An 18,787-nucleotide genomic window follows, 5' to 3' on the forward strand; every position below is an offset into this window, starting at 1 on the left:
CCATCGCCTCCGTTTCTCTCCCCCTTGCTGTCTAGAACCATATGACCTTCCTTTGGCTCTTCAAGGTTAAAGCAACCCCGCCCTTCAATCCTCACACTCCACTCCTTCCTCTTGAGGACTTTATGCTTTATGTGTCTGAACACTCTCCTTCTCCCAAGGCCTCCCTTGCTTCCTCTCTAAAGTAGTTGCCACGCTTTGGATTCTCCCGATTCTTCGTTTCTTTCATGGTGTTGCCACGCTTTGAAATCCCCTGTGGGGTCTCCCTCATAAGTGATCCGTTTGTAAAGGCAGGATGTGTGTCTCCACGTCCCGGGGGCCTAGCACGATACCTAGTTCAGTACATATTAGGAGCCTCGATAATATTGTTAGATTTTGCTTAAGAGATAGATGTTGGGCTCAAAAAGCATTAGTTAAATGAATGAGCATGGTCTTTCAGGAGCCACTCTCCAATGGCCAACGCATTCCCCAAATTAATGCAGTCTGGTAGTCCGGGTCCAAGGATGACCTCCCTCCCTGACCTTCCTCACATTCTGCTCTGCTGAACACTCAACCTGTGTGCAGAAGGGGCTTGAAGTTCACAGCGCGTTGCCACGATTTCTGTAAGGAAGGCTGCAAAGATGTCCACGGAGACACAGAGGCACGGGGGGCGGGGGAGGGCGTGGAGGGTCCCTTTGAGTTTTGCGCGAAATCTATTTACGGAGTCCAGGACGCGAGGGCCCAAGTCTCCGCCGGTGTCCGCGCCGCTTCCGCTTTAAGGGGCGGTGCCCAAGCGGGCGCGCCGGGCGCTCCCGGAAGACGCGGGCGGCGCGTCCTTGGCGCCGAATCCCCGGCCCTCCGCACGAGGTCCCCGGCTGCCGGCGCCGGGCTCCTCGGCCCGGGGATCCCCTGCCCTCCGCACGCCCTTTCCGCTCTGGGCACCCGGACCCCGGCCGCCTGACTCCGGCGCTCCGCACCCCTCCCCCCGGCTTTCTCCAACCCGATCGCCGGCTCTTCCCGCACCCTTCCCGCTGTCAGCGTCCGGATCCTCGGGCCCTCAACGTAGGGTCTCTGCACCACCACCCCTGCCCCCCGCTCCAGCTCCCGGCCCCAGGCTCCTCCCCAGCCCGGTACCCGGGGCCTGGGTCTTCCGCGGTCCGCACTGCCCACTGCCCCGGCTCTCAATCCCTTGACCCGGGTGTACCTTCCGCCCTCCCCCGCGCCCCTGCCTCCCGGCTGTCGGCACCCGGGCTCCGCCACGACCCTCACCCTCACCTCCGCCCGGCCCCTCCGCGGGTGCCCGGCCAGCGACCTGGAGTGGGGCGGCCCCGCCCGCGCAGCCACCTCGCCGCAGGTCGCGTCCCCGCTCCGGGCCTGGCCTGGCGTCTGGCTCGGCCCCTCCCGCCCTCACAGTCCGTGCAGTTCTGGAAGTCCCCGAAGGCGCAGGCGGCCTCGGACCTTAGGTGGAGGCGAGGTACCGGGAGGGGGTGCGGTGTGGAGCGGGGGCGTAGGGGCCGGGCTGCGCGGCCTAGAGGGCGCGCCCCGCGGGGCAGGACCTGGAGCCGGGCTGAGCTCCGCCTGCACACGCTTAGTTAGCCTGCACGCGGGCCCTGAGCGTCGCCCCGTCCCGCCGCGGCCCCACTTTTAAGTGGGGTACTCAGCTGTGGCCTGGACTCATGTCAGCCTTGCCCAGAGCGTGAGCATTGATGGGTGCCCTTTAAATCGAGGGCTGGCAACCTGGTCCGGGGACCTCTGGGAGAGGATGGTGACCCCCTGGCGTTTTTCTGTTAGGGTCTGCTTGTCCTACCTAAGGGGTTTTGAGCTCAGAAAGGAACTCGGCCTTTTAAGATCATCTGGGTGCTCTCGTAATGCCAGACTCTGTTGGCTTCTGCTTGGCACTTTACCCAAACTTATCTCGGCCTGTGGGGACGTTGGTGAGGGGGGCCCTGAGAGCGTGTGCCAGCAAAGAGCCGGCTGGAGTGACCTAGCTGAAAATGGGCCATCCCAGAGTGTCTCCCAGGACCGGCAGCCAGGATGCCTCCTTCTGCACCTCCGGATCTGGCTCCGGGCTGGGGCTCTCCTGATGAAATTCTTCCCCCTCCTTCTCTTCTACCCCCTCACCTACCTGGCTCCCAGCATCTCCAGCCTCTGGCTCTATCTGCTTCTGAAAGCCACGGAGACCTCAGGCCCAACATACATCAAACTGGGCCAGTGGGCCAGCACCCGGCGCGATCTCTTCTCAGAGGCTTTCTGTGCCCAGTTCTCCAAGCTGCACGTCCGGGTGACCCCCCACCCTTGGACTCACACTGAACACTTCCTGCGGCAGGCGTTTGGGGAGGACTGGGGGAGGGTCCTCTGCTTTGAGAAGAAGGAACCTGTGGGCTCAGGCTGTGTGGCCCAAGTGTACAAAGCACGTGCCAATCCTGCCTTCCTGGAGAATGTCAGCATCCGGAGACTTGCTAAGGCCTCCCGCCTGCAGCCTTCTTCAGAAGCTGGGGCAGTCGGGAGGCTGGGAGAGCTCTTCGGACCCCTGGGAAAGGGGTGGAAGTTGCAAGGAAGTCTTGCTGACCAGTCATTTCTAGAAAGGCTGCTCCTCCCTAAGGCTGACCCAGATGGATCAAACGCAGTCACGTCTCAGTCTTCAGTGCCTGCCCGCCAACCTGAGCCAGATCACCTTATCCCCGTGGCAGTGAAAGTAAGTGCTCTGATGTTGTCACCTGGCACTTTCTGTCTCTAAATTCCCACCGACTGCACAGAGCTGTCTCTGATCAGGAACCCCCATTTGCAGATCACCCCACATTACATTCCACTGATTTCTATTAGCTTGACCTTTATCTGAGTATCTATGCTTTGCAAGTTGTGTTATTTCTTGGTTCGAGGGAGTGGTTGTGTGAACAGGTTAGTAAAGGAAAACGAAGAGGGTTTGGGGTCTGCAGCCTCTGTGGCTGGAGGAAGCACCCAACGGACCCAGTACTCTGGGGTCAGGATAAGTCAGAGACAGTGTAGGTTAGACATCATGTGGTGAGCCCAAGATGGTGGTCTTCATTTTTACAGAAGTGGCTCCCTTGTCTCTTCATTTCTAGTCACCCCTGCCTGGCTTCATCATTTTTTGGTCTCCACACTTTTCCATCCCCTTTCACCATAACCCTGGGGGATCTGGCCCACCCTGGTAACAGGTACCCCTGATGCTCTCTTACACCTTGGAAAAAACCCTCCCAAGGGTTCCTTGGTTCACGCCTACTGAATCTTACTTTCCAAGGAAGGAAGCTGAGGCCCAGGTTTCTATAAAGGCTGCCGGTGATTCTCATGAGTAGGCATGTTTGGGCAGTACTGGACCAAAGTACCTTCTGCTCTGTGGAAGGCAAGGAATGGGTGCCTGCTTGGCGCCAGGAACGTGCCAGTCATGTTAGATGCATGATTTAATCTGTGCTAGATGCCTTTGAAGTCGGCATTTCTTTAACTTCTATTTTTTTATATTCCCACTTTATTCCAGAAAGGACTTGATGTGGGGGTGGGGACTATTACCTCCATGTTTTCAAAAGTGGAACAGGGGCGCCTGGGTGGCTCAGTCAGTTGAATGTTCAACTCTCGATTTCAGCTCTGGCCATGATCCCAGGGTCATGGGATTGAGCCCCGCATCAGGCTCTACACTGAGCATGGAGCCTGCTTGAGATTCTCTCTCTGTCCCTATCCCCAGCTTGCATGTGCTCGCTCACTCTCTCTCTCTCTCTCTCTCTCTCTTCAAAAAAGAAAGGAAGAAAGAAAGAAAAGCTAGAAAACTTTAAAAAGTGGAACAGGAGGCTGAGAGACTGAGTGGCTTGCCCAGTTTCAGGCTGGGCATGAGTTGCAGAATGCACAGGCATTTGAAAGCACACTCTTCCCATCCTGCCTCAGTGCATCCTTGCTGGAGTTCTGTGACTCTGGATCCTTATCGGACTCAGGCTTTGGACTACCTGACTCATTTACCTGGTGTGCTCAGTAAAATGCAGATTTCTGGTCCCCTCCCCAGGGTAGGTGATTCACTAGGTCTTGGAGGAGGCCCGGCAGTCCACGTTTTCATGTGACTTTTATGCACACTAATGTTTGGGAGCCACTGACCTAAACTTAATGTATTTGGAAGGAAACGCCCACCTGTTCTTCCCAGCAAAGCTAAGTGCAGCGCAGAGGGGTTGCCCCTGGCATCTCCTTAGTGAAGCCACATGAGAGGGAGGGAGGCAGGAGCATCCTGGATGTTGGGACCACATCCGTTTTTGCTCTCATGAGTAGCTGGCTTGGCTGTCCTTTGATGGTGGGACCCAGCCCTGTCTGGGTGCATATGCCCTCCTGATCCCTCCTGTGTCTTGCTGTTTGTCTTCCTGGCAGGTGTTGCACCCTGGCTTGCTGTCTCAGGTGCAAATGGACCTGCTGCTGATGAAGATGGGCAGCCGAGTCCTCACACTTTTGCCAGGAATCAAGTGGCTTAGCTTGCCTGAGATTGTGGAGGAATTTGAGAAGCTCATGGTCCACCAGGTGAGGTCTCCTTCCCTCGGTTGTAAACAGCATCTAACATAGTTCTGGCCATTGGCTGTTTAGTAAATGCGGAATGCACGCATTATTCCCCAGTATGTCGCGGCTCGTATGGTGTAGTAGTCAGGGTAGGTACTGCTAACGGACCTAACAAAGACTATCCCAACCTCAGAGGCCAAGTGCAACAAGATTATTTCTTGCTTGTATCAAAGTGCCATGCAGAAGAGCCGAAGGAGGGAGGCGGAGCTCTTTTCAGGGACCCAGTTTCCTCCCAAGTTTGGTGCTGCCATCTTTAACCTGGGTCCTTCAACCTTCAGCCCTCATCTAGGGTCCGTGTGGAGTGGGGAGAGACGCCACTGTGGCCTTCTCAGTCTACAGGTCAGAGCTTTAATTCCACGGGCCCAAAGTCACCGCAAAGGTGCTTGGGAAACGCCATCTTCCTTAGTTATTGCCTGTGAGGAAAGTGCCCATCTCGTGGGATGTGCAGTGTTATCTGTGCCACAATCCATGACTTATCTCCAGGGTGAGAAGAATCGGTGATGTTACACGCCGTGCCTTTGCTTTGCTTTGTTTCCAGGGTTTTTGAGTAGACAAGGACCTCCTCCCTGACCAGGATCTTTGAGATACTTGTTTAAGTAGTCTGCACTTAGGAGAACACGTAGGTTAAGTAGTTCATGCTTAGGTGAACACGCTTTGGGAGCAGCCTGGGCTTCAAGTAGCCGATTGCACTGGGCTCTCTGTTGGAGAGTGCAGAAACTGTCCGTCTTTGAGAAGCAAGGTGCTAAGTCTTCATTTCTGTCCTCTGATGGAAGGATTTAATGCATGTAATGCAAGGATGCATTTGAATGTTTAGAGAGCTTTGCTTTATGCTGTGGGCAATGTAGTTTCCATAAGAAAAGAAAACTAAAATAGAGAAAACAGCTTCCGTCCCAGCAGTCATCTCTGCATTACCGTCATTCCTACCACCCGGCCAGGCTTCAGTTCCCCTCCTTGAAGTCTGAGAGGCACCGTGAGTGACGAGTGAGATTTCTCGTCCGTAAGGAATATATAGCACGGACGAGAGGACTAGCCTGTAAAGAGCTGCAAAAAGAGCAGGATCCCAGTTACAGTAGGAGTCTCTACGGGTTCAGTTGGGTAGAGCTGGGACCCAAGAGGGGATGTGGTCATTCTATCCTGAGGGTCTGGGGTCCCCAGACTCCAGCCGAGCCTGGAAAGGTGAGTGGTGTTTGCGGTTGGACCACTGGGAGAAGAACATTCCCATCAGAGGGACTGAGGGAGGCGAGGGAGGGGGGGCGTGAGGCAGGCCAGATGTTCTCGCTGTAGAGCTCGCATGAGGCTAGAGCTCTGGGGGGTAGAGGAAGCGAGAGGCACAAGAGACGGGGCCGAGGAGGGCAGTGCGGGCCAAACGGTGAGCTACCTTGGACGTCATCCTAAGAAGTTCGACTTCACCCTGCAGGTGGTGGGGCACCAGCCGATGGGTTGGAGAGAGGGAAGGAGGGGGTCAGGGAGCCCAGTGCCTCTCGTAGGTGCAGCTGACTGGCTGAGTCCCCCCCCCCCCCCCCCCGGAGCCGTGGCCCCGGGGGAAACGGGAGAAAGGATCCGAGAGAGGTGAGTGCAGCCCTGGTGGCCTGGAGTCACAGTGTGGAAGACAGGAGGGAAGGACGAATCTGCAGTGACTCCCAGGTGACTGGCTGCATGGGGGCGGGGGAGTAAATTCCCTTTTGACACGGAGTTTAAGGGTCTTTGGGCTTCTAGGAAGAGACGTGTGGAGTCGGTGGTGGGGTCTGGACGGGAGACCACGGTCTGTCACAAGGAGGCGCGAGCTGAGGACGGGAGGGGACGGAGAGGGAGAGCGCAGGCTGGCGGAGGTCAGCAGCTGAGACAGCATCAGCACGTGGGGACACACGGGAGGAGTGGCCCGGAGACCAGACCAAGCGGAGTGGTTGGAGGCAGGGAGATGGGGGAGAGAAGAGCAGGTGCCTGGAGAGATGGGAGTGGACCCTGGAGTCCGGCGAGGGAACGGCTTGCCGGGTTGAGGGAGCAGCGTCAGGGCGGTGGGCGGAGGGCAGCGCCAGCCCCGTGATGGAGGTGGACCTTAGTGGGGACAGGCGTAGGGCTGGCGGGGGCCAGAGGGCCACCGGAAAGCAATGGAGATGAAGCCCTAGGACGTGGGGAAGGGCTCCTTGGGCCGGAGTGAGGCGGGGTGGGCAGAAGAGAGGATGGCGGGGAGGCAGCGGAGCCCATGTGGGGCCCGGGGTCTGCAGCTGCGGCTTGGGAGTTCACGCAGCCAAAACCGCCCCCTCCCTTGTCTCCTGAGGAGTTCTGCAGGGAGGCAGGTGGCGAAGGCCGGTGCATCTCTGACTTGCTAGCTCTTTGGCCATCCAGATGCTGCTCTCCCTGGGCCCAGACCACCCTTCATCTTTTGTCTCCACTTCCTTCTAGATCGACCTGCGTTACGAAGCTCAGAACCTAGAACACTTCCAGTGCAACTTCCTGAATGTGAATTCTGTCAAATTCCCCACCCCTCTGCGTCCCTTTGTCACCAGGGACGTCTTGGTGGAAACATACGAAGTACGAGTGAGCGCTTTCTCAGGCTGTGCCTTCCACTCATAGCTGGGCCATGTCCGCTATTCAGTCTGAAAAGGCAAAAGCCAGGAGAAACCAAGGGGAGCTCGGATATGGCGTGAGGCAGGGAGGTAGTGTGGCGGGGGGGGGGTGGTGGTGGCTAGGAGCCAGGGTGTGGCCTCAGACTTTCTGGACTGGAAAAATCTGCTTTCCGTTCTATTTGCTGGTGACTTCAGTTTCCTCACGTATAACACTGGGCACGTGCCGCGGCCTCATAGGGTTGTCTCAGGCGGCGGTGACACATGGAATACAAAATGCCTTCAGCAGAGTTTGTGCAGAGAAAGTGGTCAGCAAGTGGCTGTGTCATATCATTGCCCTTAGCTGTTGCCTGGTTCAGCCTCCTTTGTAAAGATGGTAATGGTGAGCTCCAGGGAAGTGACCTGAATGACCCAGTGTTATTAGGTATGTGACCTTGATCAAGTGATTCAAACTCACTGGGCTTTAGTTCTTTTATTTGCTACTGAGGAATAACAAGAGCTGTCTCAGTGACCATTAAATAACTAACCTATGTGAACTGTTTATTTACTAGTTCCTCTTTCTTGTCTCTTCCCTTTCATTGTCCTTTCCGTTTTCTTGCTCAGGGTCACAGAGCTCATTCACGTCCCTATTGGCTGACTCTTGATCAGAATCTAGTTCTCCTGGGGCCTGTTCCTGTCTTCTCCCATGATCTTACAGCATCTCTTACCTGTGGGGGGCAGAGTCGCGGCTTTCCTCTGTGAAATGGGACTTGTTTTCCTTTGAGAAGTGTTCTAGAAAGGATAAGTGAGTGGATGAAAATTTACTTGTGGGTGACAGATTCATAGGGATTGTAAGGAAGGAAAACCTCTTCGGGAAGAGTAGGGATGGGAGGGCAGTGCCCATGTGTCACGTGGGGATGAGGAACAGGGTGTTCGGCGGGCTGTTGAGGGTAAAGCTGTCTCTTCCCTGACTTTCCTTCAAGGAAAGTGTGCCTGTGTCCAGTTACCAGCAGGCGGGCATTCCCGTAGACTTGAAGAGGAAGATTGCACGGCTGGGGATCAACATGCTTCTGAAGATGGTGAGTTCATGGTCTTGGAGAGGGGACCCTGGCTCAGCATGTGGTCAAATTTCGTGTGGGAAGATGGCAGAGACACTGGTCAGCTGCCGTGGGCGGGAGGATGAACAAAGCTGACATCTTCAAAATCTGCTCTAGGAAGAGCTGAGCCACCCATCACACCCATTCATTCTACACCTTTCTGTTAAGCACTTTCTTGGTAGCAGGTGCTCTGTCACCATGCAGGGTGCTGTGCAAAGAGTGGGGAGGAAGACCCAGGCTCTGCCTAAGTTGCCTACATTTTAGACAAACAGGGAAAGATACCATATGTTAAATGGTACTTCATTCATTCAGCAATGTTTATTGAGCACCCGCTCTGTGCTCAGCACTAAATTAAGTGCTGGCTTTACAGTAGTGAGTGAAACAGACATGATTACAGTGTTCATGGAACTATCACTTGTTGGGAAGACAGGCCACAAATGGGTAAATGAGACACAGGCACAAGAGGGTCATTTAGGTGGGGCCCGTCCTAACCTCAGGATTCATTCAGAAAGTGGCCCCATCTGAGCTGAGGTGTAAAGGAAGGCTAGGTGTCACCTAGAGGGGACAGCCTGACGATGTAAATGAGCTGATGCCCATAAAAGGACATAGTGAGCCCGAAGCAGTGTTAACTTTCACTGTCATTAGTAGTAATAGTAGCAACTGGCATTGATAGCAGGTCACATGTAGGAGTAAAGAAAGAGGATACTGGGGCGCCTGGGTGGCCCAGTCTGTTAAGCGTCCAGCTTCGGCCCAGGTCATGATCTCACCTATATGAGTTCGAGCCCCACATCGGGCTCTCTGCTATCAGCACAGAGTTTGCTTCATATCTTATTTCCCCTCCCCTCTCTGTCCCTTCCCCACTCCCGTGCTTTCTCTCTCTCTCTCTCTCTCTCTCAAAAATAATAAATTTTAAAAAATCATTAAAAAAAAAAGAAAGAAAGAATGAGGATACTGAGGTTGGCCAGAGTCTAGACTCTTCCTGGTGATTGGCACAGAAGGGAGTTGTTGGGGGATGGATAGCACGTTGTAGGCAAGAGAGAGGATGCGAGCCCCGGTGTGCAGCGTGCGGAATCCGGGTAAGAAGGAACCAGGTGTGTGGTCAGAGCGGGAGGAAAGAACCCGTGTGACTGGCATGGAGTCGTGCAGGTTGAGGCTGGTGGCCAGAATGGGGCAGAGGGGAGAAGAGTGTGAAGAGGAGCTCAGAGCGGGCTGTGACTCTGCCTCTGGCCTCTGGTGGAGAGTCAGCACCAACAACCCCCCTCGCCCTTCCCCCTCTCCCAGTGGCTCCCAGAGAAGCAGGATTGTCCAGGGAGAGCTGGGTGTCCTCAGTCGGTGCACTGGGAGTTCAGTAGGGAGAGGACTTTGTCCCCAGCAACAGGGCTCCGAGGGGCACCTTGGGCCAGAGGGGTGTGGTGGGGGCAGCCAGGGGCAGAGTAGCAGAGTAGATCGCCCCAGAATTGGGGCGATCCTGACGAGTTCCGGCTTGCAGCATCAAGGATGCGGGTGAAAGTTGGGGGCCAAGCGGACAGCAAGGCGCCAGGAGGTTTGGCCCCGGGGTCAGGGGTCAGCCAGCCTCTCGAAACCACATCCTGCAGGTGTGCCAGCCCAGGCTTCTCTAGTTCCAGGACTGTCACCAGGACAGCAGCCTCTTACCTCCCTCACAGCCAGAACCTGGCCCAGGAGGGCCTGTGTGTGGCCTGGGGCAGCAGCCCGTAAGAGGTAGGAGGGGTCGCTGAGAGCCTCTGCACTTACCTCCGGGGCTCTTCTCCTCCCCCGGGGGAAGGATTGCTGGTGGCTTCTGACCACAGACACAGGCTTTCACAGGAGACGGATTCTGGTCCACAAAGTCACACCTGACTTCCTGTCCGGCATAGTTCTGGGGCTTTCTTTCCTGCCTCGTAGGTTCGAAGCCACTTGTCCTTGCCCACTCGATGCTGTGTGCTGGTGTGGGTTGTTGGTATCGTGGTCAGACTTCACTGTGTGGACAGATGGAAGTAATGGAGGGGATGTCTGATTAGTGAAATGTTTTTGAAAAAGGTGGTTCTGTGAATGTTGAGAACATAGAATCTTGGGGGAATCTTTAAATGATGAGTAGGTAATTATTCATAATTAGAATATTAATTGCTCAAATCACAGGATAAAAATAAGTCCTTTGATAGGGAGTTAGGTCTTTGATTTTTCATGTTTCCTTCTAATCTTTTTTAATGTTCTTTACTTTGAAAATAACTTTTCTCATAAAAATATCAACCTGGCCTGCAGCAGTATAAATTCTGAAGTGGTGACAGAAGCAGCGAGGCTTTATAAAATGTACCTCTCTGCCATCGCACTCCATCGATGTGGGGCTCGAACCATGAACCCTGAGATCATGACCTGAGCTGAAACCCAGAGTCGGACACTTAACAGATTGAGCCACCCAGGCAGCCCTCACCCCTGTCCCGGAAGCTTTCTTGCGTGTGGCCTGGTGTTGAAGGGGGGATGAGGGTGACTCAGCCTTGAACGGCGCTGATCTCCTTCCAGATATTTGTGGACAACTTTGTCCATGCAGACCTCCACCCTGGGAACATCCTGGTCCAGGGTGCTGACGGTCTTTCTAAGAGTCAGGAGGCACGGCTACAGCAGGTGGATGTCTGTGACACGCTGGTGATGGCTGTGACGCCTGCCCCGTGCCCGCTGCGCCTGGTGCTTCTGGATGCTGGCATTGTGGCCGAGCTGCAGGATGCCGACCTGAGCAACTTCCGGGCAGTTTTCATGGCTGTGGCGATGGGCCAGGTGAGACCCCCGGGGCCAGCAGGAGTCGGGGACGATCTTTTAGGCTCTTGGAGACTGTGGGGTTTCCCTTGTCAATCTTACTAATGCCTACCTTGGCCAAGGGTGCTCTCGATGGACGTGGGTGGAGCGGAGTGGAGGGGGGAGAGGAAAGGAGAGGAGGAGAGGAAATGAAGCCATCCAAGGGGTCTTTGGTCAAAATGCGCTGATGCCTTTGTGTGACGCCTGTTCTGAGCATCTCACGGTTTGGGACAGCATCCCAAATGCTGTTTTGTACTGGTAGTTTCCCTTCCCTCAGCAGGCGTGTGGGTGGGCGCTGGAAACGTGGGCTTCCTGCCTGCCTGACGACTGGCCTGGCCTGTACCATTTGCTGCAAGACGACAGGCTGGTGAGAAGCTGCAGCTTAGAGAACTTGCTCTTCACATGTGGGGAGGTGCCTTAGACTCGGAGTGGGTTTTAACCCCTGACCCTGTGGCTCTGAGGGGCTCCAGTGGTTGAGAGTGATTATTTACAGAAAGGGATTCAGCAAAACCTCCTTGGAGTCAACTTCGAGTACTGCATCAAGAGTGACAATGAAGAAACCCTCTGGGCAATGGTGTGGAATTTTCTAGCAAGAAAGACCCTGCCAAAGAGAGAGCTGGTTTAAAAAACAAAAAGGCAAAATTCAGGGGAGCTCCTGCTTATTTAGGAGGCTTCCGAGGGGACAAACGAAAGGCTCGAAACTGAGACAGCATGAGAGCATCCCCTGGGCCAAGGTTAAACGCTGAGGTGCAGTGGAGGGTGGGGAGAGTTGCCCTGCGCAGGCTAGGGAGACAGAGCTTGGCTGCTGGGGTGGCTCGGCGGGAGGTGAGAGGCACCGTAGTGACCACTCAGGTGGTCAGGGAGACCGAGGGGAGGTGCTGGTCAGCGGGTGCCCTGGGCGGAGGGGGCGGGAGGCTGGAGCGCAGAGGCTGGGTCGGTGTGAGGAGGGACTTCTTGGGCAGGGAGAGAGCCCACAAGGAGAGAGTGGCCTGTGCAGTCCAGCAGCAGGTCCTGGTGACTCTGGGGGACGGGCTGGTTGGTCGGCCGTGCCTCATGGAGCGTGAGCAGCGGGACAGTGGCTTTGTCCCACCCCCTGTGTGGCTGTTGAAGGTGAAAGAAGCGGACACAGCCCCTTGCCCCGACTGCACTGGTGCCCGTGGGCTCCCAGCGACCGACAGAGGCTTTGAAAGTCTTCGGTTGGTTACCAGGTATTCCGGAGCGCATAAAATCAGAAAAGTTCGGGACGGTAGAAAATGGAGGTGGAAGCAACTAGGATATGAAGTTTGGGCAAAGTGTCTGGTTTTATGGCCTCCTGACTCTACTGAGTTTCCTTTCTTTCACGTCTCGCAGGGCCAGAGAGTGGCTGAGCTCATCCTGCATCACGCCCGGGCCAGCGAGTGCAGGGACGTGGAGCGGTTCAAGGCCGAGATGGCCGCCCTGGTGACTCAGGCCAGGAAGAACACCATCACCCTGGAAAAAGTGAGCAGGCCACCTGACGGGCGGAGGCCTCGGGGTGTTTACCGCCCTTGCCCTTGGATGGAGCAGAGGTTGAAGGGAAACCTGTTCACAGGGAGAGGTCTTGAGCGGGCTTGAGCATGAAGGCAGAGACAGAGCAAACCTTTCCTCTGCCCACATCTCTAGGTCCCAGGAGCCCAGGCGTCCCCGGTTCTCAAGAGTGGCTCCTTGACCAGGTTCTCACGGGTGGCTGCCAGGGCAGGGGCATTTACAGCGCCACCCCCCCACGCCTCCCTGGTCCAGGGTGCGGCCCTTCTGCCGCTTCCCCTGTGTCTAGAGCTCAGCTGAGCCTGGAGGGAAGGAGGGCCAAGGCCCTGGAGCAGCCAGAGGACATGCCTGACCTTCATGTCCTTTATTTACACCCCAGCCAAAGCCCACTTTGTGTTTCATACACAGTTCTAACAAACCCGACTGTTTTCTCGAGTCAGAAGGAGTGGCCCCCGGGTAGTGAAGAGGTGGCCATCTGGTGTATTCAGATGTGGTTTCTGTGCGCTGAGAGTGATGGGGTCTGCGGGCCCCAGGCTGGACTCCGGCATGGGGGTTGGAACTCAGTTGTGAGATGGGAGCTGGGCTTGTATGTGTGTGGTCCTTTCTGGAATTTGTCTGAGAGCACCTTTCCTGATAGCTGGTGTGTGTGTGTGTGTGTGTGTGTGTGTGTGTATGTGTATGTGTGTGTAGTTACGGCTGGTATGTATATGTAGCTGTGTGTATGGGTATGTGTGTGGGTGTGTGTTTGATTTTGGCTGGTGTGTGTGTGTGTGTGTGTGTGTGCGTGTCTGTGTGCGTGTGCAGGTGCATGTGTGTGGCTGTGTGTATGTGTATGTGTGTATGTGTGGTTATGGCTGGTGTGTGTGTGTGGTTGTGTGTGTATGTGTGTGTGTGTGTGCGGGTGCATGTGTGTGTATGCATGTGTGCGTGTATGTGTGTGGCTGTGTGTGTGTGTGTTTATGGCGGGTGTGTGTGTATGCATGTGTGTGTGTGCAGGTGCATGTGTGTCTGTGGGTGCATGTGTGTGTGTGGTTATGGCTGGTGTGTGTATGCGTGTCTGTGTGTACGGGGGCGTGTGTGTATATGGGTGCGTATGTGAGGGGGTTGTGGGTCTGTGGGTGGAAGGGAGGACGGGGCGGGACAGAGGCCTGGAAGGTACAGAAACTGCCTGTGTGGACTGCAGACCGTTCTATTCTGTTTTCCAGCTTCAAGTTTCCAGCCTTCTGTCGAACGTCTTTAAGTTACTGATGACTCACAAGGTGAGGCCCGCGACGCAGAGGAGCCACTGCGCTCCGGTCAGGCTGGAGGGCAGGTGGGGGGGTGGAGGGGCGGCGGGGGGCCACAGGGTGGAGACCGGTCCTTCTCCGTGAGATCTCGTCCCGGCACACATCTTTCGTACCGATCCGTTTGTGTGGAGAGTGCTGTTTGTGTTTGCTGACGCAGGCGTGGCAGGCTGTTCCCCTCTCGCAGTGTGACTGAGTACCTGTCAGTCGAGCCGTCTCAGTACCCGTGACACCTAGCTGGAGAGGCGTGTGTTCACAAATGCCACAACAGCCCAACTCAGGCTTTCATGCCTTTTCCATCCTCAGTTCTCATTGATGACGCTTAGCATTAACCTAAGTCATACTTAGCTCCTTCCTGTGTGGCATAAAGTCCTGGGGTCAAGGGCGGCCCAGGAGGAGGTGCCTCTTGTCCTGGTGGGTTCAGAGGCCCCGGCGGGGCTGTCCTGGCCTTTGCTTCCTGCCCCAGTCCCTTGGAGGGAGGGGGCCTCACGGTTCTTCACCTTGGCCTTACCTCGGCTCTGTCTGCTTGTGATGGAGTGTGACCTTGGGCTGCACTTCAGAGTGAAGGTGCCAGCCAAGGTGTTGAGGCCGGGGAAGGGAAGATTCTCACCCGGTGACGGCCTTTCCCAGCATTTCTCTTGAGGCTCTGCAATCTGGTAATAAAACTCTGCATGGAGGAGGCAGCTCTTTGGCAAGGACCATAGCCCCGAGCTACGGTCACAAAGCTCTCTGGCCCAGCGCCCTCACCTTGCAGAAGGCACGATGGGGGTGGGCTGGTCCGCTTGCTTCCTCGGGCCTCACTGGTGGAGCCGGGACTTGACACGTAACCAGGTGTCTCGGTCCAGTGCTCTTTGTGCTGCTCCAGAACGACTCTGCAGTAGTGGTGTGCTTGGGACCAAACAGACTCACAGACAGGGGTCTCCGAGTGTGCCAAGGACTCGTGAGATAACAGGTGCAGCTGGCTGGTGCGGGGCGCCTGCCACCTGGGATCCGTCGCGCCGGGAGCTTCTCATCCCGTTTCTCCTTTAAATCTCAGCACAGTCCCCGCAGGCAGGTCTGATCTCTACCGTGTTATCGGCACGAAGAGATGGGGGCACCGGAGGGCTAGGTGGCAGAGCCGGCCGCCCACCCCCCGACTGTCTCTTGACTCCAGAGTTGGCTTTGTGGGTGGGGTTTTGGTGGAAAACTCTATGCTTTCCGAAACTTCTGACCAGTGGTGCTTCACGGACGGCTTCCATACGGCCTGGGGCCTGGGGAGAGCTGTAGCCAGCGCTGGGCCGTTGGGCTGGGGAGAAGCAGGACCGAACATCCAGGCCTGGGAGTTCAGTCCCGCACGCTGCGGAGCCGGTGGCCGAGGCTCACACTCAGCGGCTCTGACCTGCACGAGCGTCTGCGAGGCCGCGGGGCCACCGGGAGGACCCTGGCAGTGTGCACCCTCTGTCATATTTGTCAGTGCCCCGCTGCAAGCCCTCAGCGTTCCTCAAGGCAGGCAGCGGTGTCCAGACGCCCAGCCACGAACCCACGGCCACAGGGCGCCTGTGGCGATGCCAGGCCCCGAGCGCCGGCAGCCTGACCACAGAGCCCTGACTTCCTGCTTTGTCCTCCTGTCCCTGTGCTCTGACTCCGCAGACGGCCTTCCTCACACGCACTGTGGGGCACCGGGGTTATTAGTTAAAAGCTCTTTACGTGCTGTTACCATTGCTGCTCCCGGGATGGGAGAGCTGACCGAGTACCTAGTACCAGCACTGCATTCTAGTCACCAGGCATTTAACTTTTTTAACAAACTTAAAAATGTTTAATTATAGTTAGAATGGATATATACATTTACCCTAACCATTTTTTAAAGTTTTTTTTTAATGTTTATTTACTTTTGAGAGAGAGAGAGCGAGCACAGGTGTGCATGAGTGGGAGAGGGGCAGAGAGAGAGAGGGGGACAGAAGATCCAAAGAGGGCTCTGTGCTGAGAGCAGAGAGCTGATATGGGGCTCGAACCCATGAACCGTGAGATTATGACCTCAGCAAATCAGATAGTTAACCGACTGAGCCACCCAGGCGCCCCAACTCTAACCATTTTCAATGCATAGTTCAGTAGTGCCAAGTATATTCACATTGTTGTGTAACAAATCTCTAGAACTTTCTCAACTTGGGAAATGGAAGCTGTATCTGTTGAACAGCAACTCCCACTTAATTTCTCCCTCCTGACAGCCCCTGGCACCCACCATCCTGCTTTCTGTTTCCGTGATTTTAACGACTCCATATCTCATGTAAATGGAATCATGCAGTATTTATCCTTTTGCAACTGGCTTATTTCACTCAGCATCATGCCTTTGAGGCTCATCCATACTGTAGCATGTGACGGGATTTCCTCCTCCTGTAAGACTGAAGAATATTCCACTGTATGTCTACACCATATTTTCTCTATTTGCTCATCCATCCATGGATATTTGGGCTGCTTCCGCCTCTTGGCTATTGAATAATGCTGCAGTGAACATGGATGTGCTTTGAGTTCTTTGTATATTTACCCAGAAGCGGGATTGCTAGATCATTTTTTTTTTTTTTTTTTTTTAGTTTTTGAGGAAGCTCTATTCTGCTTTTCGAAGCACAATTTTACCTGTTTACCACTGATATACAAAGGATCCAGTTTTCCACATCCTCACAAACACTGTCGTTTTCTGGCCCATTCTACAGGGGTGTGAGGTGGTTCTGATTGCGTTTCTCTAATGATTAGTGACGTTCAGTTTCTCTAATGATTAGTGAAATTCAGCATCTGTTCATATGCTTCTTGGCCATTTTTACATCTTTTTTGGAGAAAGGTCTGTTCATGTGACACTTAGCTTTTTAATAAAATATTTGCCAGAGGGGCACCTGGGTGGCTCAGTCGGTTAAGCTCTGACTTCGGCTCAGGTCGTGATCTCACAGCTCCCGAGTCTGAGCCCTGTGTCAGGCTCTGTGCTGACGGCTCGGAGCCTGGACCCTCCTTCAGATTCTGTGTCTCCTGCTGTGCCCCTCCTCTGCTATGCTCTCTCTTTCTCAAAAATAAATAAATGTTAAAAAAAACCACGTATTTTCCAAAAACAGAGGAAGAAAGAATACAACAACACGAACTCACCCTTAGTTAAGAATGAAAGCACTCCGCTGGTGGTGAAGCACCACCTGACCCCCAGACAACTTCTCAGGCCTTAACTGAGACAATTCCCTTTACTTTTTTTTTTTTTTAAGTTTTAATTATTTTTTGAGAGAGAGCGCACGTGTGTGCCAGTGGGGGAGGAGCAGAGAGAGGAGGACAGGGAGAGAATCCCAGGCAGGCTCCACACGGTCAGCGCAGAGCCCATTGTGGGGCTCGAACTCCTGAACCGTGAGATCTAACAAAGATTATTTCCCCCTGAGTCAGCCTTCAATCTTCTGCCCTTGCATCCTCTTGAAAAACAGCTTCTTGCTCTTCCAGGTTTAAATTCTGACTCTTTTACCTCCCACAGCGGCCTGGAATAAATCACTCAAGTACCATGCGCCTGAGCTTCCTTTCTGTAGAATGGGGATGATAGTACGTTTGAGGACTAGTTGAGTAATCTACATAAATTGCTGCTACTGTTACTCTGGCTCCAAAGGGAAAACCTCTGTGCTGTGTTTGAGCAAAGCTGCTTGTGCGTGGTCTCAAAAAGGCCATTGCAGCAGCTCTTGAAGGATGACCCTCATGTAGCTAGGAAATATTCATTTTATTATTTTTAGGTCATTCACACACACACACACACACACACACACACACACACACAGCCTCACTAAAGAAGTACATGCTTCGTGCCCCAGGTTTTCTCTCCATATTCCCGGTAGATGGGGGATGAGGGTGGGGAAGTGATGGGGTAGAGCAAGGAGTAGGTAGATGGTAGAAACCCCAGCAGGTGTGGGGTGGACAGTCAGGTGGTTACCTGGGATCCTCTGTCTCTATCCGGGGGCTTTAGAAAGAACCAGTTTTTCTGTTTCAGGTAAAGCTAGAGAGCAACTTCGCCTCAATTGTGTTTGCCATCATGGTGTTGGAGGGGCTTGGCCGCTCCCTGGACCCCAAACTGGACATCCTGGAGGCAGCGAAGCCCTTCCTTTTGAAAGGACCAGCGTCCTTTCGCTGAGCGCAGCACAGGCCGGCAGTGGGCTTTCATCTCCGAACCGAAGGCCACCCCGGCAGCCTGTCCTGTGGCTGCTTGGACACTTTCAAATTGGTGTGCGTGGAAGGCATGCCGATGTCCGTCACTCTGACTTGGTTTCAGGCATCTGTTTGAAAAGATCTCTTGTCATTTGGGGGAGTAAAGGTTGTGGAAGCTGTGGTGGTGTCAGGGGGACTTTCAGGGAAAATGTTCCGTGGAGGAGGACAAATAAACTCCGTTATTTTGTTTTCTCGTTTCTCTCTTCTCTTCTCAACCTCTACATTTCCTGAGCAGGTAGGCCCTGACAAGTGCGCTGATATTGAGGTTAGAAAATGTCCCAGAATCCTGTAGACCCATGGCTTCCATGTGGCTTTGGGTAGGAACCCTCCTGGTGGAACGTTGAATCTATTTGCATATGTACCTGCACATACATAACTTTGAAGTTTTATACAGGTTCTGCCACCACTAGCAGATCTCTGGATGCTCAGTATATCCTCTGGGAAAATTTTGCTATACTTCAAATTATTGTCTTGATTTTTCATATTTTTTGATGAGCTGCTAAATTTTATGACAAGGTAAAATGATTAATGTGGGACAGGAACAGAATCATCTCTGCCATTTTCTTAAAGTTCCCCCGTGCTCCCATATCAGCATTCAGACTGCAGTCTCTGAGTCGTGTTCAGGCCCCTTTCCATTTGTCTGGGTTAATTTTGGCTCACGTTGGGGCGCCTGGGTGGCTCAGTCGGTTGAGCGTCCAACTTCAGCTCAGGTCATGATCTCATCGTGGTTCGTGGGTTCAAGCCCTGAGTCAGGCTCTTTGCTGATAGCTAGCTCAGAGCCTGGAGCCTGTCTTAGGATTCTGTCTCTCTCTCTCTCTCTCCCTCTCCTGCTCGCACTGTCTCTTTCAAAAAATAAATA

General features: G+C 54.3%; 1 protein-coding gene across 1 annotated transcript; it reads left to right on the forward strand.

The window, feature by feature from the left end:
- Positions 1-830: 830 nt before the first annotated feature.
- Positions 831-18,119, forward strand: ADCK2 (aarF domain containing kinase 2). Its single transcript, XM_039234069.1, has 8 exons — positions 831-2,671; positions 4,339-4,485; positions 6,925-7,053; positions 8,048-8,143; positions 10,679-10,930; positions 12,299-12,427; positions 13,657-13,710; positions 17,714-18,119. The coding sequence occupies exons 1-8, from the start codon at positions 1,739-1,741 to the stop codon at positions 17,852-17,854; spliced, it is 1,881 nt and encodes a 626-aa protein (XP_039090000.1). The 5' UTR covers positions 831-1,738; the 3' UTR covers positions 17,855-18,119.
- Positions 18,120-18,787: the final 668 nt, after the last annotated feature.

Source organism: Hyaena hyaena, unplaced genomic scaffold (genome assembly GCF_003009895.1).
Source record: "Hyaena hyaena isolate Hyena2069 unplaced genomic scaffold, ASM300989v1 scaffold_82, whole genome shotgun sequence".
Taxonomy (NCBI): Eukaryota; Metazoa; Chordata; class Mammalia; order Carnivora; family Hyaenidae; genus Hyaena; species Hyaena hyaena.